This window comes from Phaenicophaeus curvirostris, chromosome 2 (genome assembly GCF_032191515.1).
Source record: "Phaenicophaeus curvirostris isolate KB17595 chromosome 2, BPBGC_Pcur_1.0, whole genome shotgun sequence".
Taxonomy (NCBI): Eukaryota; Metazoa; Chordata; class Aves; order Cuculiformes; family Cuculidae; genus Phaenicophaeus; species Phaenicophaeus curvirostris.
Window position 1 is genome coordinate 107110728 of NC_091393.1, and position 27133 is coordinate 107137860.

At 45.3% G+C, this 27133-nt stretch overlaps 1 protein-coding gene across 3 annotated transcripts in view; it reads right to left on the reverse strand.

Annotated features, from left to right (window-relative positions):
* The window catches only part of SYNDIG1 (synapse differentiation inducing 1), a 103191-nt gene that overhangs the window by 70332 nt on the left and 5726 nt on the right, over nt 1-27133 (reverse strand). For all 3 annotated transcript variants that reach the window (XM_069850375.1, XM_069850373.1, XM_069850374.1), the window contains exons 2-3: nt 15288-15857; nt 5182-5319 (exon numbers count right to left, since the gene is read on the reverse strand). In XM_069850375.1, the coding sequence (XP_069706476.1) occupies nt 5182-5319; nt 15288-15767 (618 nt within the window). In that variant the 5' untranslated portion in view covers nt 15768-15857. The remainder of the gene's footprint in view (nt 1-5181; nt 5320-15287; nt 15858-27133) is intronic.

The following is a 27133-nucleotide window of genomic DNA, read 5'->3' on the forward strand; positions in this document are numbered from 1 at the left end:
TCACACCAGCACAGATATAAGTTTCTGATAACAAATTTCTTTATACAGGAGTAAAAATGTGTGTCAAGGTATTGCTCTCCTTCCTAAAAATAAACCCAGGGAGAAAATGAGGATTCAGACTATAAAGACCTTGCAAGATTACCAAACCCCAGCAAGCACAAATCCTGACAGGCCCCGATAAATCACCTAGTAGATTTAATGGCAAACTTGACAAGACAAAAATATATTTTTCTTAACTTCTTTCTCTGACTTAGGAAGCTTCAGACTTGCCTGCAATCTAACAAAGCTAAAAACTTCCATAAAAAAAAATGGAAACTGAGGTACATACATGACTCCAGAGGAGAGAGATTTATGAAAAAATGGAACCATAGACTCATGGAACAGTTTGGGTTGGAAGGGACCTTAAAGCTCATCCAGTTCCAAGGCCCCTGCCATGGGCAGGGACACCTTCCACTGGATCAGGTTGCTCAAAGCCTCATCCAACCTTGCCTTGAACACCTCCAAGGATGGGGTATCCACCACTTCTCTAGGCAACCTTTGCCAGTGCCTCACCACCCTCACAGGAAAATATTCCTTCCTGATATATCATCTAAATCTCCCCTCTTTCAGCCTAAAACTGTTCCCCTTCATCCTATCCCTGCACTCCCTGATACAGGGCCCCTCCCCAGCTTTCCTCTAGGCCTCTGAGTTTTTGGTTTTTTTGATGAGATGCCATTTGCAGAGGAGAATTTTACAGTGAAAGGTGTACAGAATTTTACGTTTTCCTCAGCAAAAGCACAAACTCCCCCTCCTCTGAAGGAGCCTTTCAACTCAGCCACGAGCTGTTAGGAAAGCAGCTAATCCAAAAAAAAAAAATGCAAGCATGAAAACCCACATGCCCTGTTTGCAGAAAAGTGGTAAATTAGCTGACAAACAAAATCAGAGTTCTCGGAGACATCTTACACCCTGAGAGATTACACTAAAGAGGTGGCCTCTTGATCGGTCAGCTGAATGGTTCATGTGTGCAAAGCCCCTGTATTTCAGCTGTGACCGCTCCAGCGAAATAGGGACCTGGTCACCACGTAGCATGGCACCAGCACAACCAGGAGGACACCTTCTTCCTCTGAGGCCATAGGAGTCACATCCCAATCTCATGGTCCAAAGAAACAAGCATTAAGGAAGACAGGATACGTGGGGGAAAAAAATGGCCTAGTCCTGACAGTGATTTACTGGTAGCTGGCAGGAAGACTGGTACTGAGCCGCCACAAGCCGTGGGTGTAAGTCTTTGGTGGAAAGGAGAACACAGATCAAAACAGAAGCAAGTAAACAAGTAAGCATACAGCACAGTGATGGCCTCGGGCTCTGTTTTACTGAGGGAAGATGAAAAGCAAAGACTCTCAGCTTTGCTTGGTATAGGAAGATCACCAGGTGATGCTCTGCTCAGGAAAACTGAATGCAGCAATGGAAAGGAACTGCTTTAGCTTTCACAGAGTGCATTTCTGAGTCTAGTCCTCCCTTCTGGTTCAGCTAAATCTGATGCACATCCTCATCTCCAGCATGCAGGCAGACTCTGCACAGCTGCATTATTTGGAACAGGTGGCCTCCAAGAAGCCCTAAGCCAGCAGCACATTGGCAAGGGCCCTGGTGGAAACAGTCGCACACAGAGCAGAAATAGCACAGGGAAAATTAATCTTTATACTCATAAATAACACCTCTGAAACCTTACAACATCCATCCTTGTATAATTCTTTTTCACCGTGACATAGATATATGAAGTGTAAATGTACTGCCAGGTAATGTAGGATTAAACAGAAACCACCTGCCCCTTTTGATAGAGTTGTTCTACAAATATATCTTCCACAAATCAGACCTTCATCCGTAAAGGCATTGTGCACCTAGAGATCATGTTTTTTTTGAAGAAGTTCACTACATATGATAAATTCTGGCACTAAGAACCCACTCACAACCTTTGAAGCTCCTATTTGTTAGGAGGTTCAAAGTCTTTCCCACATAGGGCATTTTTTAGTAGAATCATCCAGAAGACTTTTGAAAACATGAAATTTTCAAGAGCTCAAGCAAACGCCAAAAAAAAGGCCGGAATGCAAGTGACAAGTTTTGATCTGTAGTTCTAGTTCTGACTTTTGATACAGGATGAGGAATGCTAGACTATACTTTGGTATTAAAAAGAGATCTCAAATGTTATTCAGGAGTTTAAGTTAAAAGACCTATATAAATACAAACTGCGTCCTAATAGGACATAATATTTTTCTACCTCACATACACAACATAGAATCACAGAATGGTTTGGGTTGGAAAGGACCTTAAAGATCACCCAGTTCCAATCCCCCTGCCATGGGCAGGGACACCTTCCACACCATCAGGCTGCTCAAAGCACCATCCAACCTGGCCTTGAACTCCTCCAGGGATGGGGCAGCCACAACTTCTCTGGGCAACTTGTGCCAGTGCCTCACCACCCTCACTGGAAAACATTTCTTCCTAAGATCTCCTCTAAACATCCCCTCTTTCAACTTAAAGCCCTTCCCCCTTGTCGTATCCCTGCAATCCCTGATAAAGAGCCCCAACCAAGATTTCCAGTAGCCCCTTTTCAGTACTGGAAGGCTGCTATAAGATGTCCCCGGATCCTTGTCTCCTCCAGGCTGAACAAGCCCAACTCTTGCAGGCTGTCCTTGTATGGGAGGTGCTCCAGCCCTTGGGTCATCTTCATGGTCTCCTCTGGACTTGCTCCAACAGCTCCAAGTCTTTCCTGTGCTGAGGATTCCAGAACTGAATGCAGGGCTCCAGGTGAAGTCTTATGAGAGCAGAGTGGAGGGGAAGAACTGGGAAGAATCCCCTCCCTTGCCCTGCTGGTCACACTGCTTTGGTCACTTCCTAGGATATGGTTGGCTTTCTGGGCTGCAAGCACTTGTTGCTGGCTTAACGGTTTATGCCCCAAAGCACGCAGGAACGTGATGTTTTATACTTCCTGTTTTAGCCAAATTCTTGGCCATAGAAGGTTTTGGACTTAATTTGAGCTTAATTTTTTCCCCTGGAAAATGCCAGTTTGTTTGATACGGAGCTGTACAGAAATGCTACTTTCAATGAAGGCTGGTGGTTTCTCCTGCTGAAAGGGAAGCAGGCAGTGAAGGTAGCTGTCTGTGAACTCAGGGAACAGACACATTGACATGCCTGGGCTGGACTGGGATGAGCAGGAACCCGACCATCTTTCTGTGAGAGATTTGGGAAAAGCGTTCTCAGCTCTCTCCAACAGCTGAATCAGTTAAGAGGAGAGACAGGAGGAAAGGAGTATGAAGGGCCGGTGTTATTATTACCATTTTTCAGTGGGGAAAGAAGAAAAAGAATTCTACTTCCAATGCAAAAACCGAAAAAACAGAAATCAAACTTCATCAGAAACACAGTCCTTCCTCCTGGCTGGATTTAGTCACAGCTTCTCTTAGTGAATTCAAGGGGTCAATTAACAAAGATAAATTTACTGCCTTGCAACCTAATAAAATCATAGCACCTTTCTTTCTTAGACCTCCTAATTTTAGGCAGTCACGTTCAGCAGTTCCTCATTGTTACACTAAACCAAACGAGCATCCAGGTTTCTATTTCCCAGGGGCCTAAATCCTTCAGCACAATATTATCATCTTTTGCTGCCTTAGTGCAACTTTTTCCACCTTCCTTTGTGCTCCTATCTAGGTGGTAGGGTCTTATGGATGGCCCTTGGGATTAGTTCACAGCTATTGTAGATGCCCTGTCCTTTGTACACTGGCACTCAGCACAGTTAGCTTCACAACTTCACTGATTTTTAGTACTTAATTGTGTTGTTTGTTTTGTAGCTGTGCTTTCATTGCTCATATAAAACTAGGCCGCCTGAAGGAACACCATTGCAGGAAATTAATGAAAACACTGTTCCCCAGCACAGAGCAAACACCCTGCTAATGGTGACAAACTCTCAAACCTTCCTGGGCTGCAACATTGCTAAAAAATCCTGCCTAGTCCATGTGTGTGAGGAGATGTGGCCATTGAAACTGCTGACAAATAGCTCCGCCTGAAGGACCAAATGGCAGGATACAAAAGTGTGTGTGGATCCCATCGAATGCTTTACTTCTTTTGCTGTCATAATCATCATCAGGCAAATCCCTTGACACAAACTTGAGAAATCAATAGTACTCAAACAAGGGAACATGCTATTTTCCTCTGGACAAACTTTAATTGTCTCAGAGGCTTGCAAGTTCAATGCCAGACACTTCATTTAAAACAAAAAATTGTCATGCTGTATCTCTATCTTTGATATTGAAGACTAGAATTCTTCAGATCTGAAGTGTCTTGACAAATATCCAGTGCTGGTAGATGCTTAGAGCAGGCAGATTAGAAAGGCAGGTGAGAGGGTGAACAATTTTGGTGCTGTGGAGCATAGACTGTAGTTTGCAATAGGCATCGTTACCACCCCTAGATAGAGATGTAAGTGAACATTTCCTTGCAGTCACTGATGAGACTTCCAGTGGACTCCTTTTCTGTCATGTTACATTATCTGCCACGCTGGGAAACTCAATAAATACTCTGCAGGCACTTGTCGAAACAAATGATGGGGCATGAGGTAATTGTTAGGCACAAGCTGGAAATCAGCAAGCCCATCTTACGAAGGGAACAAACCAAAACACTGTCACTTCTCCAGTAAAAAATATTTCCATATTAAAATTGGACAAGAACAATCTGAGCAATTTTTTTCAGAGGGAAAAGTAATGGTTCCTGGAAAGCAAATTTGCTTCTGCAGAACATAAATTGTTCTTCTGCTCCTGGAAGGATATTACCTGGCTTGTTTTTCCTGGGAACCAAGTGATCAGATTTCTCATTGGGAAATCCAAGTATTTGAGATAGCAGGGGTGTTTTCCGCTCAAAGGTCATGCCCACAGAAAATCTCTAGCCAGATATCGTACAACCTGACATGTAACCTGACCATTGTCAACTAAAACCTAAAATATTTTATATACTCCTACCTCAGCCAAGTATCTTACAAGACAACCACCACTATCACAGCGACTTATCAAGGTGGGGAACACAGTACCCTGTTTAACCACCTCCCACTACCCTGGAGAATGTCTTGCCCACATTTGGGTCTTGGTGAACTTTCCCTGCTGATGTGGAGTGATGGCTACTCTGTGGATGCAAAACACTGAAACAGCAGATGTTTTCACATACCTCATGAGATAGGTAAAAGGCAGCAATCCCCAGTGGCCAGAAGCAGCAGAGCATGGAGAACACAGTGAGGCCAAGATGATCTCTTGGTGGCATCATCAGGAAATTGTCTTCGCTTTCTGTGTCACTGGAGTAATCGCTCTGGAATAGCAAGAGAGAGAGAAACATAGTGGTGCTGGTTAATAACATTATTTTTCTTCTCTGCCACGGGCCAAAGCTGTGATCATCCACCTATAAAACTCTACTCTGTCACACCAGGGCAATTCCTCAACATCAAGAGAGGCCTGCAGCGCTCATGGTGGAAGGCTTCGTGTGACCCACCCTGGAGCCTCTGCCATACAAGAGTCTCTAGACAAGGCCAGCTCTGGGTGCACGTGGAACCTATTTGTCAGTGCCCATGAACCTGTCCTGCTCTGCTACAGCCCCACAGCAACAGTACCACAGGTGTTTGCATGCCCTCCTGCAGTGTCTGCAACAGCCAGTAGCATCCTTCAGAAGGACTTCACGATTGGGACTATGGCTGTGGCACATCTCCATCTCTGCCCTCCTGAAGGCTTACCAGGGCACTTACCCCCTGTTTTAGCAGCTGTACATGGGGAGGCCAAGACATCCCAACCCTTATGTTTGACATAAGCTTTTGACAATTTTGCTCCCTAGCTGTCTGTCTTCACTTAGAATCATAGAATCATAGAATAACCAGGTTGGAAGAGACCCACCGGATCATCGAGTCCAACCATTCCTATCAAACACTAAACCATGCCCCTCAGCACCTCGTCCACCCGTGCCTTAAACACCTCCAGGGAAGGTGACTCAACCACCTCCCTGGGCAGTCTGTTCCAGTGCCCAATGACCCTTTCTGTGAAAAACTTGTTCCAGGTTCTGCAAGAGCTGCACGCTGACACTGAAGGAGCTGGACGTTAGGGGTGCTGAGAAGCCAGAATCAGTCTTTACAGAATTACAATTACAGTCACTTTGGGTTAGCAGATTAATCCTGCACGATCACCAATATTCTTGTCCACAGCATTGCTCTTTCATGTTTAACTCTCTTTATAAATTTACATGGAACTTTTCACACTTAAATCATAACTTCACTAATCTGACTGAAAGTACAAGTTAGGTAATAGCATAACTAATTAATTTATAAGGTTTGAGTGGTCAGTAAGACTGCACAGACAAGCTTTTCTTTATTTGATGTTAGTTAGATTACTTTAAGCAATCAGAAATAACAAACTATCAGGTGTTTTTTTTTCTATAAGTGTGCATCCTTCAACCAAATAAAAAGCAATCAAGACAGAACTTGGGCAACTGTTAAAAAAAAATACCCAGCAAAGAGCATCCCTTTCTTGGTTGAGACATTCTGTTCATCAGCAAAGATTCCGAATAGTTACTGTCCTAACAGCTCCCAGTTACTCCAGGCTTTTTGCTGAGGTGATAAATAAAATCAAGTTATCCTCTTTGAAAAGAGCTTTTCTACCCTGTCAGTCAGACAACATCACTGTGTTCATATCTCAGAAGATCAGGCCCCAAAAGACATCTCCCCAGAGCATGAATTCCTGTACAAAGCACAGCGCCCTACCCAAATGAATGCTGATTACAGTGAATGACAAAGAAAGCAAGCAGCAATTCCTTTCTCTTCCCTTCCCTTCCCTTTCCCTCCTATTTTCCCAGAATAGTACGGGAAAAGGACCTGTAGACTATGGCCTGCTTACGTAGAGGTGACATCATCAGAGAGAAAGCTTTCACTGGGTGAACCAGCAGGGAGACCCCACACCAGCTCCTTGACTCGGTCTTATTTATAATATTTTTCAATACTGCACATCTCTGCGGCCCTAAAATGCATTAGTCACAAGCAATATGAGCAGAACTTAAACTGGATTTCTGTAGAAACTGGATGTGACAAAGGATGAAGAGAAGAAATTAATTTTCTTAGGAGAAAGGAAAAGTCTGCTTCCCAGAAACAAAGTGCAGCTGGAATTTGACTGCTAGGCTATTCAACAGGAAACCTCGATGTCTGTATTCAAGGGGTCTGCCTTGGGTACTTCCTGACCTATGCCAGAAGTCAGCCTTGAACATAACCGCAAAGACAGCCACCCTGGAGACTGACAGAGTGAAACTAAGAGATTGATAAATTTTAATCATAAAACCATAGACTCACTGAATTGTTTGGTTGGAAATGACCTTTGAGATCATTGAGTCCAACTGTACCTGTACATTACTAAACCATATCCCTGAGCACCTCACCTACTTATCTTTTAAATACCTCCAGGGATGTTGATTCAACCAGTTCCCTGGGCTGCCTCTCACAGTGCCTGACAAACCTTCCATTGAAGAAATTTTTCCTAACACCCCACCTAAACTTCCCCTAGAACAACTTGAGGTCATTTCCTCTTGTTCTATCATTTGTTACTTGGGAGAAGAGATCAGCACCTACCTCACTTTCAGGTAGTTACAGAGAGCAATGAGATCTTCTCTCAGCTTCCTCTTCTCCAGGATAAACAACCCCAGTTCCCTCAGCTGCTCCTCATAAGACTTGTTATGCAGACCCTTCACCAGCTTGAAATTCAACCAGCTGCTTCAGCTGATAGTAGTTCTTCCTCAGCAAATGAGTGCTGAAGGGAGCGCAGAGAGAAGAGGATATTTAAGAAAGGTATAGAGCATCATAGACGCCTCATTCCTGAAAGGACCAATGCTTGGGAGTGGGAATCAGCACAGAGCAGGGCTGTCTGAACACAGGCTGTGCACTTTGGACTGTTTCACAAGCAAGCGATCCTGAGAAAATAGCTAGACCAGAATTTTCAGTCAAGAGCAAGCTGAAACTAAACCTCCTCTGTGATGCACTACAGGAGGAACAAATGTGATCCTCAGAGAGGGAAGGAAAGGCACAGTACTACAGACAGGTATGTACTGGGTCCAGTTCTAGTAACACCATTTTCCAAGTACGTTGGAGAAATTGGGAATTAGGAGGCAGGTACATGCATCATGCCACAGAAAATCTACACAGGAAGAAAGTAGAGAAGCCAACTTCACTTGTAAGATAAATTTAAGATGCAATTTCAGCAGAGTCTGTAAGTGCCTGCATGAGTAGATAATTTCTGATCAGAGACAGCTCTTTCATTGCAGAAAAGCAGAAGCCCCAGCGATTTAAAGCAGGACAGATGAAGAGCAGACACAAGGTACAGATTTTTAACAGAGATGGTGATGAACACTTTTCTGCAGTTGTAATGGATTTTTCTATTACACAAAGCTTTTCTTAAATTGAGACTAGCTGTCCCTAAAAGCTATATGCGTTACCACAACTGAGACATTATGAGTGAAGAGAGGCTCTGCAGGCAGCCTGCTGTGGGCTGCCTGCGACGTATCAGAGGCTGGACTTGATGGTCACATAGTCCCTTCTAGTATTAAAATGCTAGGCACACTGGAGAAGTCAAACAACATCTGCTATGAAACACAGCTGCCAGCAACCTTTGATGGATATTCAGGAAAAAGCCCTTTCGGTCTTGCTCCTTTTTTCCTTCAAAGCAACCAATTCAGCAACATGCATGCACTGCATACAAAACTGATTTCTGGTACGGCCCTGTGGGATCTGCTTCAAATCCAGATGGTCCAGTGATCTGTTTTTGACAAAGACCAACACATGATGCAGCTAAGAGATAATATGTGCTCTGTTTCCCTCCACACAGTGCCTGTTTCAGTAATGCAGTTAAAGGTGATGCCCTATTCTAACCAGCACTCTGCATCCCTTTGCTGTTCCGCAGGCAGCCTGAGTTCACTGAAATGCAGCAGATGGAGAAGGCAGCACGCGGGACGGTAGCACTCCCACCAAGGGCTGTAATTTATCACTGCTCTGCCTCACACTTACTCATCACCGAGGAGCATCTGGCTGATGCTTTCTTAAGAGGTGATGTCTCTAAAACCTGTTGCCATCATGGATTCTATCTCCTGGTCATAGAGTCACAGAACCATTGGGTTGGAAATGACCTTTGAGATTGAGTCCAACCACACCTGTCCACTACTAAACCCTATCTCTGAGCTCCTTGTCTACCTGTCTTATTATCCTCCAGGGATAACAACTCCACCACTTCCCTGGGCAGCCCATTCCAGTGCCTAATAACCCTTTCAATGATGAAATTTTTCCTATTATCCAATCTAAACCTCCCTTCATGCAACTTGAGGCCATTGCCTTTCATCCTAGCACTTGTTACTTGGGAGAAGAAACCAACACCCAACTCCCTACAACCTCCTTTCAGGTAGTTGTAGATAGTGATAAGGTCTCCCCTCAGCCTCCTTTTCCCTAGGCTAAACAACATTATTCCCCTCAGCCACATTGCTTTTTACGATTTTGAGTTTTGCAGTTGCTCCCCTTCAATTTTAAAGGAATTTAAATGATCCATAATCCACTAAATTGGTCCAAGCTCCTCACCAACTCACAGTCTAAAATGCCTTATCAGTTGAGGAGTCAACCTTCTAGAATGGGCTCACAGAGGTCTCTCATTTCTTGGAAAGCTTTTCATATCTAACCTTCCAAAACCAAAACGTACTGGAGCAAAAAGCCCTGGATGCAGCTGCCCAAGCCCATTCTACCTCCTGTCCCAAAGAATTTTCACCATCTACCTTGTGACATTTTCTAGACACCCAAAGCCAGTCTGCCTACAATTCACCAGTAAATTGCATTCAACACATTGCCACTCGAAGAGGATTACAACAGACAGAAATAAACAGATCCATACTAAAACAGGCAGCTGCCACAGTCTCCTAAATCACACTCTTTCTCTCAGATAGCAGTAATCACAGCCATAAAGTAAATATCCCTAATCTCTGTGTGAATGACAGGAGCTCCCAACATCCCTTTTCATTCATGGGAAAGGCACATGTCTATTGTGGCACGCTCATGGCTTTACAGGTGGGCCAGCAGCGACTGCAGAGAAGCGGCTCTCCACAACTTATGCTGTCAGCTGTTAAGAAGGGTGAAGTTGCAGTGAATGTAATGTACTTCATCGGTGTCCTTCGCAGCACGGGGCATCACTTTAGGGTCCTCACTCAGGGAGAGGAAGACCTCCACAGCCTGCAGACACAGAGGTTCCTACTAGGAGGAGAAGGGCATTCCTGCAGAGCAGATGGTCATTGTCTCAACACTGCCTGTTGAGGAAGATTAGGGAGATACCCTTTGTCACTGAGTCACTTCAGCAGGAAGGGTTAGCAGTACACAGCCCAAGATGACCCTACATGATTGTCCTCTTTTTGCTTTAGAGCTGACATAGCTTCCTTTGTGGTCCAGTCCTCAAAGTGTGCTCCATCCCTCCCTTCTGCAAATGACAGCATGCAGCTCATCCAGAATTTGTGCTACTTACGGGCTGGAGCCCAGGGACCTCATTAGCGTCAGTCTGACAACGCAGGGAAGTGATCACGAGAAAGGGAATCGCTCCAGCCTCTGGCTGCTATTAACAAGATTCATAGAAGGATACTTGGAGACTGCTGAAGGTGACTTCCCTGCCATGTTCCATTCACCTAGGGCTGGCTAATAAAGGTTAATATCCCTTGGCAGTGTTCAGTATTGCCAGCCTCCAGTGGCTTCTACTTTAAGGGAGAAAAATAAATCAAATGCACAGTGTAATCACTCTTGTAACCTGTTAATAAGATGCCTGTGAATGAACGCAGGGTCATAAAGCGTGTCCTGTGGAGTCAAACCAGTGGTCCATTGAGCCCCATGCTCTGCCTTTGCATAACCTCTTATGGCAGCAAGTCACCAAGCAGTCACTACCCGGTATGTGAAGAATGATTTTCTGTTATCTGCATTAAGCCAGAGTCTTAGGAGTTCCCTCAGGTGTCCTCTGCTTCTAATATTGCAGGTTTGGCAAACAGCGGATCTGCATTCACCTCATCCTTCATGATCTTGTGCACCTGGCTCACGTACTCATTAGCTGCCTTCTCTACAAAATGTAGAGTCCCAACCCTTTTCGTTCCTCCTTGTAAGGAGGCTGCTACTTCCTCTTGATCATTTTCTATCTTAAATATATCCTTAGCCCACCCATAAAAAATTGGGTTCCTCAGAGATTCAATACAGCAGCAAACCTCCCATGGACACCTTAGAGCAGCCTTCCAGTACTGAAAAGGGGCTACAGGAAAGCTGGGCTCTTTAGGAAGGGGTGCAGGGACAGAAGAAGGGGGAACCATTTTAAGCAGAAAGAGAGGAGATTTAGATGAGATATTGGGAAGATATGTTTTCCTGTGAAGCTGGGGAAGGCACTGGCACAGGTTGCCCAAGGAAGTCATAAATGCCCCATTCCTGGAGGCTTTCAAGGCCACATTGGACGAGGTCTTGAGCAAACTGATGCAGTCGAAAGCACCCCTGCCCTTAGCAGGGGGGTTGGAACTGAATGACCTTTAGGGTCCCTTCCAACCCAAATTAGTCTACAATTCTATGCTGCAGCACTCTTTCTTCTTCTCAAAACTGGTCTTTAAGTTACCCATCATTTCTTTGATTTATTGGCTTGCCCTGCACACTGTTCAATGCGACTTCACAGCACTGACAATGAGCACAAATGCCTCCATCTTTCCCTGTGACCTTATCCCATGTCCCCGTGTTCTTCTGAGCATGTGTCACAGGACAAAAGAAACCAAAATAGCATTCCCAGATCCACGACACATCCCTGTGTGAGCTTAGGCAAGACAGTTATTGCACAATTTTCTTCAGTTTCCCATGTGCAGAATGAAGAAAACACTATTTTCCCATCTCACAAGAGTGCTTCAATGACCACTGAATCCATTAGTGAAAACAAGACCCTGATGGGAAATCGCCATAAAAGTAAGTCCCTAAAGCATGTAAGATGTGCCTCAGATGTCGTCCACGCTACAGCCTCCCACATCTGCACTAGACTGGCTCTTCACCCAGGCTGCAAAGCTCTCTGGATGGGAAACCTCACCACGCTCAGCCACCCAGGGTTTGTCCAAACATGCTTTCTGGATACCTACCCCCAAGGGAGGGTCAAGAGACAGCAGTTCAGCTCTTCCTATACAATGCAAGACCTTCCAAGCCTGTTTAAGCTAGCCTCATAGAGAGATAACATGCATGTTGATGTGCATAAACCCCTTCCAGGTCTTTCTCATGGAGTCATAAGATGGTTTGGGTTGAAAGGGACCATGAAGATCACCCAGTTCCAATGCCCCTGTCATTGGGAGGGACACCTTCCACAGGATCAGGTTGCTCAAAAACCCATTGAACATGGCCAGGAGGTGCTTGGCAATGTTGAGAAGAAGGGTTAGACAAACGCAGCATGGCTTAGGATCCACCTTCTGTCTCTACACTTTTATGCTCATGTCAAAGGGATGAATTTCACAGCAGCATCCAGCAATTTGTAGAAGGGAAAAAAGAAAGAAGGTTTAGCTTGAAAGCTCTACCTTTCCTTTCTTCTTTAGCTCCCTGGAACATTCTATTTATTTCATTTTCACAGACTGTTTCAGATGTTGCTGGGGAAAAAAAAAAAGAGGGGTTAAGAGAGAGCTCAGAAGTATTCTTTTATGAGACACATGAATAATTCAATTTGCTGCCATCAATAGCTTGGGTTTCTCTAAATAAGCCATCTATCTAGGGGTTTTGGAGGAAAACGAGCAGGAGTGTAATATGACAAATGATGTTTCAGGATAAAAGATGGTGCTGCATTCACACATGAACTCTAACAGGAGGGTATTTCAGCCTGCAACTCCTGCAATATTTCACTGCTGCCAAATTGACAACTTGTCTGTCCATTAGTTGTGGCGTAAAGAATTTATAAGTTATTTATAAGCGTTCCAGAGATGCCAAACTAGGGAACCACTTGATTTCAGGGGTGGCACCAAAAAGAGAAGTTTAAAGCTTTGAGAGAATGTACAGGCTCTGCTTTCATGCCCAATAATTGCTGGAGTGAAGTGGGGATGTGTATGCTAATGAGAGCTGTTTCAGAAATGTTTTTCCTTCCAGGTAATTATGATTTTTGTAGGCAATCTGAATAACATTACATCAGAACGTGAGGAACTGCTAGTAGTCTCTGGCCACTAGGATGATCCGGGACCGGAGCACCTCTCATATGAGGACAGGCTGCGAGAGTTGGGCTTGTTCACCCTGAGAAGAGAAGGATCCAGGGATGCCTTATAGCAGCTTTCCAGTACTGAAAGGGGCTCCAGGAAAGCTGTGTGTGGGCTCTTTATCACGGAGTGCAGGGATAGGATGAGGGGGAGTGTTTTTAAGCTGAAAGAGAGGAGATTTAGATGAGCTATTAGGAGGAAATATTTTCCTGTGAGGGCACTAGCACATGTTGCCCAGAGAAGTGGTGAACACCCCATCCCTGGAGGTGTTCCAGGCCAGGCTGGCTGAGACTTTGAGCAACCTGATGTAGTGGAAGGTGTCCCTGTCCATGGCAGGGGGGTAGGAACGGGATGACCTTTAAGGTCCCTTCTAACCCAAACCATTCTATGAAGCCACTTTCTCCGGACCTTCAGTATTACCAGTAATTTTCTAGAAACACCTTCTCTCCATGAAAAGCCAGTCAAGCTTCCATGGTACCACTTTGAAGAGATGCCCTGATCTAGGGACCAACATTGCAAAGGTACCTCAGATATCCCACCAAAACAAGGGAAAATATATTGAGTACAAAACATTTTTTCCTTGTCCTGTATATTTTCCCGGCCATTTTTAGCCTGTCCTCCAACAATTGACTAAACAAGGTCTTGCTGGATTTGGATTGACAAGAGGGAGACATTTTGCTTTGCTTGCCTAAACATCAGGGCAGATATGTCAATACCACCATTAGGCAGTTACACACCTGCTCCAGTCATTCGATTCATGGCTGCATGAGAGAAACTAGAGCAAAAAGGCAGCAACTAGAGACTATGAAAACAAGACTTCCTACAGCCAATTTTGAGATGATGTAGCAGGGTGTGATTTGAGTTTAACAACCTCCCAACCCCTCAGAGAGAAACTTCTTGTCTCACTGCAGCAGCATTTAATATGGCATTACTGGCACTCACCGGGAAAAACACTTCTCTCCCCCTACCTTTTCAATATCTCCCTACATTATCAATAGAGAAAAAAAAGAGAGTAACGGAGAAGTTGGGCCCTTGATGGGTTGCTGACCACAGGGTGAGACACTGGTGCTACAAGAGGTGAAAAGAGAAGTTTTAGGACTTGTTAGGTCTCAGTGGAGAAAACTCTTGCAACAGAGAAACACAAAAAAATAGGTTTTTGATCACACGTTCAATATTTGAGTGGAAGGTACGCCTTTGTTTCAGACAGCCAAATGGGCTTTGCTAGGTTAGGAATCTGTGTCCAAGTTTTGGGATCAACAGCATTATGCATCCCCTCCATTCCCATGCACACTGGCAAACATAATCTGTGCTGCACTGGGGCAGCTGGCTTCAGATGAAAACAAAAAGAGTTTTCTTAAGTAAAAAATTGCATCATTTAAGAAAGAATGAAGTTGATTTCCATAGTCTGTCCCATTTGTAGAATGAAACCTCTTACTGTCTGCGAGCAAACAACGAAGCACAAGAATCTAAAAAAATAATAATATTTAGAATCTAATGAAGTGTTTCACACCATCAGAAAAAAATCTTTTGTTTCAGAGAGAGTGGATTCATTGCAGCTTGAAATCCAAAGACTTTTGGGTTTGTGTCCGTTCAGACACGGAAATGTTTTGCATTTGAGCCTGAATGCAAAACAATCTGCTTTATGCTCTTTTCAATCCAGGATAAAGTAAGAGGTGATGTTGTCCTGATGAGTAAGACAAGTTCCATGTATGTGGACAGATACTCTTGACCCCAACCTTACACAGCATTTAAGAACATTAGTTGTCTTCAGTTTCTGACCAGCCCATTCAGAAGCAGGAAGGAGATGCTGATCCCCATTCTGGCCAGTAGCAATTTTACCATTAATACCACAGAGTTGGGACTTGACCCAGACAACAAAGATGAGTGCTCAATGTCCTGGCCAAAGGAGAGAACAATAGAGCTGATCCTGTGCAAATCAGCTTCCAAAGCAGCTAATCCCTTGCATACCAGTTCTTGGAGGCTGTCCACTGAACCCCAAATATTACCCACTCCCCCTAAGCCTTCCCCACATATCCCAAACAATATCTGACCTCTAGCTCCTGGAAATCCTCCTCTTCCTCCACATCATAGGAGAGGGTGTGAATCTTGATGTCATCTGCTGAGAGATCAATGAACTTGCTGTCTGGGTACTCCAGGCTGTCTTTGGTAGGGGATCGATCCTCAATGAAGGTGGTTTCGCAGCACTCTGAGCCGATGCTCTCACCCCATGAACGCAGCACGTTCTCCGAGTAGAGGATGATGTTGGGTCGGTAGTGAGACTCCACTGTCTGCTGCAGCATGTTGGGGTCCAGAAGCTGCTGCACGGGGTCATTCCTGCCATTCTCCCGGCAGCTTGGAGAAGAAAGGCTCCCTGCTCGGTGGCTCTGATACTGGGGGGTTGGGTACACAGAGACCAGACCATCTCGGCTTTCTGCTACTAAGTTCCTTGTATTAATTAAACCATTCCTTTTCCCAGCTTCAGCAATCTTACTGTGCATTAGCACACTGTTCTGCTCAACCAAGCCATCCATGCTGGGAGGTGTCTGAGGAAGTGGGACAGGTGGTGTTTATTTTGTTGCACCTTAGAGGCAGGTCACACTAGCGTAGTCAGTCCCATTTTCCTGATGAAGAAAGGAAACAGATACCAAAGTGAGGACATTGGCAACAGATTACATATCTAAGCACCCAAATCAGCTTGTCTTTGGTATCCCTCAAAAGGAAATACAGTCCCACATACAAGGTCTGACACAAAAAATGATGAGACTAACCCTGTAGCTTGGGAACCAAAAGTAGGAGTGGAGAGGCAAAGAGGTGGTTATAGAACATGTTCTAACCTGTCACAGTGAGACAAGGCTCAGCTTGATTGCTTCACACAGTACAAGTGGACAGGTGTTCAAATAGAGATGCTTTCTTACCCTCAGTCTGCAAATGTTGGTGCCCAAGAGCAGACAGTGAAACAGCAAGTTTCTTGTGAAACTGAAAAAATCAGCATCAGAAATTTTTCTATTATTGATTGAAGATCATGATGAAGAGATTCAAAAGATAAAGTCAGTGCTCAAAGGAACTCTATTTTTATTTGTGGAAGGCGTGTAAGCAAAACCGATGAAGATTCTCAACAGCCTTTCAGAAAATGATCTGCAGAATTGCTTCGAACATTAGCAGCATTGTGTGCAGCCTTGTGTCAACTCCGAAGGGAACTGTTTTGAAGGGGATCATGGTTGATCATCTTAATTTGTTAAATAAAAAAGTTATGGCCTCATTTTTAATTTTTTTTTTTTTTTGGTGCGGGACCTCATATGTGCACACATTGCCACATCTCTCCAAATATATCCCCACTTGGAGAGGCAACCCCCCCACCCAAATCCAGGGGGTAAACAGAAGCAGATGACAATATGTGGTGACAGATTACTTCTCGGTAATTGTGGGCCTCATCAGAAAAGGCCTATGATGCCTTCTCCATCGTCCCACAGGTATACCACTGTCATTCTCAGGACATCATCCCTTTCTTCTAAAGGGTCCGATAAAAGAAATTGGGAAAAAAAACCAAGAATAAGAGATAAAAGAACAATATTCAGTTCTCAGAAATCTGCTGTTATGGGGGACAGGCTAGCGTGTTCAGCCATCAGTCCCTGCAGTTACCCTTTGCACTTCACCAGTGCTTTACTACCCTTTGAAAACCCAGCTGAAGGGAAAGAATCAGGCACTGCTCTTCAAATCAGCTGAAGAAACACCACCTGAAGGTAAGATTGGATTTGACCCAGAGGAATTTAAACTCCTCTGGACAGGGTCTGAAATCCCCAGCCCTAGTACTTCCAATACCTATGAGACTGCTCCAGGGTGACAGATTAAATAGCTGTGATGGGGCTTGTCAGTGTAACAATCCCCATCCAGATTCACCTGGAAGACACAGAGGCAACAGTTGCTTGAGCCTCAGGAGCTGGTTGTCTCCTTTTGCACTGTAATGACAACCGTCCTTTGTCTCATCAGACCACCAGCCTGGCTCTGTTCCATGTGGGCTGCACTAAGGTGCGAGAAATCAAAGGGATAGTTCAGAACGCTAAAAGTACCTTTATCCAGCCCAAATGCTTTCTCACCAGGACACCAGTCCTGCTCAGGTGCAGCCAAAGGAAAACGCTTTTTGAATTATGTATCTGTCTGCTGCAGCAATAACGAGCTCAGGGTTTTTTTCTGTGCCTGACCATAGAAATCACAAAAATGTTCCTGGCTTTAAAAGTGTCATATTAAATCTTCTAAGGCCAAATTCTTATGACAGAATTACCTATCCTGGGTGTGCTGCCTAGAAGAAAACAAGAATTCCACATACAAACACATACATGTATATTATTTTCACTTTATGCTTTCTCTCTATTTCCCTTTTATATCAGAGATCCTTTAACAGAGCAATGGCTAGCAAATGCCTGATTTTATTTCTTTTAAATAACTCCACACTTCCATAGTATCTGCAGTCTTCCTTTGGGCTTGCAAGAGATTTAAACCATTGCTAAGAGTGGGTTTACTGTTCTTATATGGCAAATGAGGCAAGAAACTTATTTGGCGTACAAAAGAAATTAACGATTGCTTAACTAATGCAATGTTTGCATTCACAGCATCTGGTTTAACATGTAGAAAATCCGTGTTACTGTGTTATAAAACAGTTCAGCACTTGTCCTAAGTGAACTGCCAGGAAAACCACCCAAGTGAAAACACACCACAGAAGGATCCCTTGGAATTCGCACAACACAGCTCTCAGCTGAACCCTGGGGAACCTGCTGGCAAAATTAAACCAATTCGCAGATTAGCTTGGACTCGCTTTCACTGAACGATTAATCCCAAAGCCCTCAATCCCCTTGCAGCAGATAAGAGTGAGATTGGATGCCCTGCCTTTCCAAGGAAAGCTCATTTCCATGTACAGCTATGCCTTGGCTAAACAGACAGAGGACCATGCTCTCTCCCTGCTCCCAGCAGGGCAACAGCAGCCTTTGTCAGCAGAGACATGTTGGTGTGAGCTGGAGATGGTTTTGGAGGAAGAAAGTGAAGTTCAGCAGGTAAGAGTAGGTTGGGAGGCCAACATGCCACACATATGCCTTAGGACTAGTCCTTGCAGCACGAGTCTTCCATCCACTGCTCCCCACTGAGCCAGCAACTTGCAAGACCTGCTGTGGGCTAAGCTGTCCTAATTTTGCTGTTTAGGAGGCTTCAGAGGCTGGATGGGACCCCGTTACAACCTCAGTTGGGGAACGCCCCATGCTTTACCCAGTCTGGGTGGGACACTTGTTTAGATCATTCTGCCGTGTCTCAAACAGGTTGCCCTTCTTCCTTCAGCCCTGCCAAAGAAACAAGATGAAAGTACATCACCACAGGCAGAAGCTGAGAAAAACTCAGCAATTGAAGAGTAAGTTGTCAGGATACTTTACTCAGCTGCCCCTCAGCTGGCTTGGAAAAATGCAAGGCTCCCTGACATGGGACACGAACCAGCAACCCCACTGAAGCCCGAGAGACTTCACCCAAAACTGTAAACCATCTCAGAAGCTTTATTAGCCCTGCCATTTGTCCAAGCAAACTGAGGTAGGCAGCAGAAATATGCCACAGATGTAGTAGAAGTTGGAAGAAGGTGTGCAAATCAAACAAATCCCAACCCAGGAAACTGGATGAAGAGGTCAATAGTTGTCCACAGCATCAATGGCTGTAGCAAAGCTTGGGTCAGGCCTTGCACCTTCATGCGGTCACATCATTCGAACAAATGGGTATTATTTGGCTTAAGCAGCCTGCAGCAAAATGCCATTTTAAGGCAGCTTTATCTCGTGTCTTCGAGCTGCACTGTCAGACTCCCTTCACATTGTCTCTGCACTTGCCTCTGGAAACACTTCCTCTGACAGCAATATTGTCTTCATGGAAAATGCTTGCTTTCAGTGGGTGCAAATGAGGCTCTGTAAGCACAGTGACACCAAAGGTAGCTGGTATGCAGATCAGTACATGTTCCTATGCAGTTTTAGGTGGTCATCCATCTCCTTAATGTTTATTTTTACAGAGACTCTCCAAAATCGTGAGAAATAATGAAAACTATCCTCCAGTTCTTCTCATGCTCTTCAGGAACAAGAGGAAAAAATTAAGAAGAGGCCACGAGGGAAAATGTTCTAGTATGCCTAAGAGACCTGAGACCCAGGAGAACTTCATAGAATCATAGAATGTCCTGAGTTGGAGGAGATCCACAAGGATCTTCAAGTCCAACTCCTGTCTCTGCATAGGACAACTCCAATGTTCACACTGTGTGTCTGAGGATGTTGGCCAAATGCTTCTGCACTATCATCAGGTTTGGCGCCATGACTGCTTCCCTGGGGAGCTGTTCCAGTCCTCCACCACTCTCTGGGTGGAAAATCTTTTCCTAATACCCAGCCTGACCCTCCCCTGGGACATCTTCCTGCAATTCCCTTGAGTCCTATAACTGGCGGCCAGAGAGAGGAGATCAGCACCTGCTCCTCCTCCTTCCCTTGTGAGGAAGCTGTAGAATGCAATGAGATCTCCCACTGGGATGCAGGTGTTGTCAGGCATCTGGACTGCCCCGTGTCACTCCTTGCTTCTAAACATCAGCCTACATGATGGTCCTTTTGCAAAAGGCTGATTAAAAGGAATCCCGAGACTGAACAACATTTGAAAAAAGTGATTTGGCACTAAAGTATGTGGAGTCCCAACAGACAAGGTTCTGCTAAAGACCTAAACCAGGACTTGTTATGGTGGCTTTGGTACAATATGGCTGATATCTCTACCATCCCAAGGAACTGAGAACAACCTCATTATAGGCTCAAGCATTCTCCATAATCACGCACATCAGCAAAGCATTAAGCACACCCCATAGCCTGGCTTCAGCCTGTGTCCTCTCCCAGATGATACCTACGCTGCACTAAATAAGTGCCATGCATGCTTCTGAGAAGCCTGCATTATTTTGGCACATAAGAGAATTTAGCAGCATGGACACATTAATGTCAAACTATTCATCCTATGGGCAACAGATGGATCCTGGTATGCATCATGTACTAGATAAGGGGGAGCCTGTGGTGTTGCTCAGGCCTAATGTAGATCTAAGCATCTACCTGGCCAGTGCCTACCAGTGCATTTAAACCAGTCTTGTAAAACAATCTTGCAGATTCTGACTGAAACCTACCCCTTGGGATGGAGGAGGGAGGAAAGAAAACATCTGAAATTCAGCAAGGACAGGCAGGGAGCATCCTTCCCAAACAGTAATAGGGCTAGTGCGTTGCTCAAGACACACTCGTTGGGGTCTAACACAGGAGTGCAACTTGCACGCCTGAGGGAAGGTCAGCAAAGAGAGATGTGGATGGCAGTGTGCACTCAAGGAAAACTGTTTAAGCCTAGAGCTATTCCAGTCTGTAGCTGGCTGGCCTTCTTTACCAGAGCCTGACCCAATGTTTTCAGCCCTGCAACTGTATTGCTTAATGGTAAGGAGCTGGCTAGAGTCTTACGCCTTTTCATTAGAATGTCTCAACAATAATAATAATAATATGGCATTGATTTTTCTTTTCCAGGTGAAATTCATGAGTGGCTGGCCATTAGGTTTAAATCAATAGCACCTTGATTGCCAGTGAATTTTGATGCGAAGCTGAAATAAGGTCAATTGCTGCCTAAGGAAAGTGAGAAACAGCTGAGGCACCCAGAGATTCTTCATCAATAGAAAGGCGGGATTAAGAGCACCGTCAGTCACAAATGAAATTTCACATCCTCATGGATAAAGAGAACCTCCCTTGTCTTTTGTCTTTCCAACCACCAGCTGAAGAGAGTTAAATCAGATTACCATGGCCTTTATAAGCTGCTGCTACTTCAGTGTTGGTGAGAGAATTAGATTTGAAAGTCTGGACTTCATTTCACCTACTGCAGACACCTGAGGATGTATCTTGGGAGAAATGAATGGCAGCTATGCAAGGTGAATAGGACCAGCAGGCTCAGACTCCCTTCAGAGTAACTACACCCCTGCAAGTTACAGGGGCGATCCTCTCAGCTCAATATTAAGCTTTAGATAAGTGAAGTAGGTGAAATGAGTCCCTCAGGTTCAGATGGAAGAGCCATGAACAGGGGCATGTGGCCATGAATGATGCTTAGGGGGAAAAGGCAGCAAATGCTTATACAGTGGCTCAGAGCCCATACCCTGCCTGCTGGAAGTCCTTGGGGGTAGAGGTGGATTCAGTCACCACTCTTTCATTAAGAGCTTTCACTAACCTGACACCAGGCTAGGCTCACATGTTCACAACTCACAGACAGGTCCTAAAATTAATACTGCCCCAATTTTCAGGTCAGACTGTGGGCTGGAGGATCCTGGATGGCAGGATGGCTGAGCAGATAGCCTCTGATAGACCACCTGAGGCAACCAAAGGCTGCCTTGTCTGCAGGGAGCCAACACTCAAAGTGAAAAAGAGCCACTCTCATTACCTAGGACTGCAGTGAGGTTTTAAAATGATGCTGACAGGAAAATGAAACTCATCAGAGGCCTCTAAATAAGAGAGCTGTTCAGTCTTTTCCAAGATGCAGAGTTAATTTAACTGGTTTGATTCAGGTTTCATTTGTCTTTGCACAGTTTGAATTTCTCCCCACAAATCACTCACTGGTACTCAGGCTATCCAGAAATAATTCTGCACTTCAAGACTCAAGGCTGGAACCAGAACAGAAAACCAAGTTCCAGCTATTGACAAATAGTAGATCAAACTTCGATCTATTTTTTCTTACCTTGATGATTAGACATTTTTACTCAAGTCTCTGGTATTAAAGGTAGAGCCATAATCTTGCCTTTCTTTTTTTCTCTCACTTACTTCTTAAAATAAGAAGCTGCAACCAGTGCCAAGATATTTAGTCTGCAATGCTGCAGTTTATTAAGCTATCACTCGTGTTACAGCAGAGCCCAGCTACGGTAGCTGCAATGAGAGCTACGCTCTGCTGGGTCTGCAGGCTCCTGCTATGATGACAGTGGCTGACAAACTAATTAAACAAACGGTGTGAGACAGAGAAATGCAAGCTGGGGAAAGGGCTAGGAGAGAACAGCTAAATGTTGCGCCCCAGGCTCTGGAAGACAAGGAGCAGAAGCCAGTTCTGCTACTGCCCACCATCCCAACACTCCTCTGCTCTTCTGCAACCCCGTGGGATGCTGTTGTCCTCCTGGCTCCATGGGGCTTTACACCCGGCACAGCTCTAGCACAGCCTCAGGGTGTTTTAGGCTTCAGGAGACCTCACCACATACCAAAAGTTCTATGTGAACAAAAGGTTCTACTACCTCTGAAATAGCAGACTGCAGCTGAAAAGACACACTCTTTCCTCACAACAGATGAAAAACATACTCATCCATGCAGAACTACAACCTGAAGGTCTCACCTGGCTTGGCCAGACATCACCAGCCTGAAAGCCTGGTTTATTGGCAAGAAAGCTTAGAGAAAAAGGCAAGCCATGGTGAGGCCAAAGGGTGAGTCCTCATCTACTACCAAGGCTTATGGCTCTACCTCCTGCCATTCCCTGCAGATCTTGCAATACTTGTATGAAGATCCTGGAAATAAGGGAAATCTTTGCCCCATGAAGACAGTTGTGCATTGGAAAAGGTTGCACAGCAAGTTTGTGCAGCCTCCATCCTTGGAGTTTTTTTAAGACCCAACTGGATGAAGTTCTTAGCAACTTGGTGTGACCCCATAGCTGACCTTGCTCTGAGCACAAAATCGGACTACAGACCTCCTGAGGTTCCTTTGGCTTGAGGTACCCTGGGATCCAAACCTCTCTGCTCCTGGCAGATTCCCACCTGACTCCCATGCCCCCAGCAAGACATTCACTGCTCCCACACCCTCCTGCCAGCCCTGCAGTGACTTCAAACCTTACACCAACATGGCAAGGAGGGACAATAACACACCTCTTGCAGGGCTGTGCCACCATGTCATGGTTTAGCCCTGGCCCGGTTAAATTTCAGCAGTTAAAACCATGCAGTTGGACTCCCAAATCCCTTCCCCCTCGCCCCACCCTCAGGGAGAGGGAAGTGAGAGGAAAAAAGCTTGTGGGTTGGAAACTAAAACTACAGCTTTAATGAAATGATAATAATAATGATGATAAAAATAATTAGAAAGTAATAAAATATATGAGATCGCACCCCCACCACTTGATGACGATACAGTCCCTATTGGACACAGAAGGGACAACAGTAACAGGGGATGAGGAAAAGGCTGAGGTACTTAATGCCTTCTTTGCCTCAGTCTTTAGTCGTAAGGAGGGTCGTTCCGCCTGTGTACAAACCCAGGAGCTAGAGGAGCATAATGAGGCTCCCATGATCCAAGAGGAGGTGGTCAGAGACTTGCTAGCCCGACTGGACAGTCACAAGTCTATGGGGCCGGACGGGATTCACCCTAGGGTACTGAAGGAGCTGGCGGATGTGCTGGCCAAACCCCTTTCCATCATCTTCCAACAGTCCTGGAAGACTGGGGAAGTCCCACTGGACTGGAGGCTGGCTGATGTTGTGCCCATCTACAAAAAGGGCCGCAGGGAGGACCTAGGAAACTACAGGCCTGTCAGTCTGACCTCAGTGCCAGGGAAAGTCATGGAACAGGTGATCTTGAGTGCTATCATGAAGCACATGCAAGAGAACCGGGTGATCAGGCCCAGTCAACATGGGTTCACAAAAGGCAGGTCTTGCCAGACTAACCTGATCGCCTTCTATGACAAAGTGACCCGGCTACTGGATGAGGGAAAGGCTGTGGATGTATCTTCCTGGACTTCAGCAAAGCCTTTGACACAGTTTCTCACAGCGTTCTGCTTGAGAAACTGTCAGCCTCTGGGCTGGACAGGCGCACACTCTCCTGGGTGGAAAACTGGTTGGATGGCCGGGCCCAGAGAGTGGTGGGAAATGGTGTGAAATCCAGCTGGAGGCCAGTGACAAGTGGGGTTCCCCAGGGCTCAGTGCTGGGTCCAGCCCTGTTCAATGTCTTCATCAATGACCTGGATGAAGGCATCGAGTGCACCCTTAGCAAGTTTGCGGACGACACTAAGCTGGGTGGAAGTGTCGATCTGCTGGAGGGTCGGGAGGCTCTGCAAAGGGATCTGAACAGGCTGGACCGCTGGGCAGAGTCCAATGGCATGAGGTTTAACAAGGCCAAATGCCGGGTCCTGCACTTGGGGCACAACAACCCTGTGCAGTGCTACAGACTGGGAGAAGTCTGTCTAGAAAGCTGCCTGGAGGAGAGGGACCTGGGGGTGTTGGTTGACAGCGACTGAATATGAGCCAGCAGTGTGCCCAGGTGGCCAAGAAGGCCAATGGCATCTTGGCTTGTATCAGAAACGGCGTGACCAGCAGGTCCAGGGAGGTTATCCTCCCTCTGTACTCGGCACTGGTGAGACCGCTCCTCGAATCCTGTGTTCAGTTCTGGGCCCCTCACCACAAGAAGGATGTTGAGGCTCTGGAGAGAGTCCAGAGAAGAGCAACAAAGCTGGTGAAAGGGCTGGAGAACAGGCCTTATGAGGAGCGGCTGAGAGAGCTGGGGTTGTTTAGCCTGGAGAAGAGGAGGCTGAGGGGTGACCTCATTGCTCTCTACAACTACCTGAAAGGAGGTTGTAGAGAGGAGGGTGCTGGCCTCTTCTCCCAAGTGACAGGGGACAGGACAAGAGGGAATGGCCTCAAGCTCCGCCAGGGGAGGTTTAGGCTAGACGTTAGGAAAAAATTCTTTACAGAAAGGGTCATTGGGCACTGGAACAGGCTGCCCAGGGAGGTGGTTGAGTCACCTTCGCTGGAGGTGTTTAAGGCACGGGTGGACGAGGTGCTGAGGGATATGGTTTAGTGTTTGGTAGGAACGGTTGGACTCGGTGATCCGGTGGGTCTCTTCCAACCTGGTTATTCTGTGATTCTGTGAAATATTGTAGAGCAAACATGAAGGAATGGGTCCATGGCTAGGAGGGAGCTGGATACAGGAACTGGACTCAGGAACATATGGATCCAAGGTCAGGATCAACTAGGTAAACGAGGTCCTCGCTGGATGTCAGCCATCACAGAAGAGAGCAAAACCCTCGTGATCTTTCAGTTTTATACAGAGCATGATGTACATGGGATGGAATACTCTAGTGGTCAGTTTACAGTCACCTGCCCTATTTGCCTCTCCTCACAGGTACAGCCCTCTCCTGCCAGCTCAAGGATGGCCTTGGTTACTATAGGGATAAAAATAAGCATTGGTCTTTATGCGTACCAATGCCCAGTGATATCACTTTGGAAGAAGAACACAGTCTCAAAAACACGCAGTTGGTTTTCAGAGAATGAAGTTACTTAGGGCAAATGAGTTAATTGCAAAACTGACTCTAATTCAGCTCAAACCACAACACACCAGAAGAAACTGATGCAGCCTCACAACTACCAGATTCAGCAAACTGCCTCTGGGTTTGATGCTGATTCTCCCACTGCCAGCACAGAGAAAGCAGAGAGGAAAAAGATTTCCTGAAGAAAAGGCAAGGCAAATGGTGAGAGCCGCAGCCTGACAAAAGCCACATTGTGAGAGGTTTCCAGGTGCAAGCTTTCAGGTATAAGGGAGTTTTTAATGCATAATGCAACAGGCTTCAATGTAGTTTAAGCTACTTCTAACATCTAGAAATTGCAACAACACATGTGGAGCTTTCGCTTGAGAGAAATCACAGGCAATGTATGGCTGTGGAGAGCTGATTACAAAGTGAAATATTTAAGAAAAGGCAGGAAAAAAAACCTTCCCACTTGTACTCTTCTTCTTTGATTTAGCTTTGCTCATGAAAATTGGCTTTGTTTTAAGGGAGCGTTGCTATTTCAGCAGCTGAAATTCCTTTTGACCTACTAAGTAAACTACAGGGAGTTTCATAAGGCAACACAACTAACTCACACTGGGAGAATTAGGAATGCATGCATTAGAGAGAGCTAAATGTTTAATTGCTAACAGTGGAAGCAAAAATACCTCCGTGCTATTTTAGTATTACCAATAAGCAGCAAATCCACTATGAGATGTGGACCTGTCCTGCCCTCGAAAAGAAGGACTCTAAGTGCAGGGGAATACCCAAGGTCACATCAGGCACAGCAGCAGAACTGCAACTAAAATCCAGATCTCTTGATTGCCTGTCCAGAGGTATATTTAAGTGTGGAAACAATTACCATATGCATATTAGATCTGTCTGAATAATTGATTGCTTGATTCACTAGCTGAATCAAAGAGCAGGGGGGAGAAAGGAGGAATTACCTTGTGTTGACCTAAACCACAAAATGTTATCTCTGGAACAAAATATTGCCTTTAGAGCAGATTGAAGCATCTTGCCTAAGCCAAAATGAAGTGTAATGTTTCATTTATTTATTTTTAAATGAATGAAGTGTCTTTTAGTTCAGTTTGCCTCCAACTAAAAACAGGCTTTTCTAGCAATCCTCCTTTCCAACTCATTCTTTTGTTGAGTTTAGGCCAAAGTCACAATTTTTTTCATTTGAAGATAAAACTGCACTTTTCAGCTAATGAACAACTTACCTGAATTACAGCACCTGGCTGTGATGGCCATAACCCTGCCTGTGGTGGTAGGCACCAATACAAAACCACCTTGCCATCCACACAACTTATGACAAGTACTTTGCAAAGCAAAAGCAGTCAAAAAAATCAGGCTCCATGCCTTTTTAAGTGAGAAATTCATTTCACCCACACAACTGGGTAAAGCTCAGTGTCAAAAAGCTGTTACCAGCTACCGAACTACACCTGGACACATGAAACTTAGGAATCAGCCTTGACCAAGTGGCTGGTGAGCTCAGTGTGAAGCTACAAGCAGCTGGATCCTGTCCTAACTCTGCATCTCCTCATGAGCAAAACCTTTCACGTACATGCCAAACACATGCTTTTCTCATGTCTTCTTATTCTCTCCTGGCTGCAAATACATACTC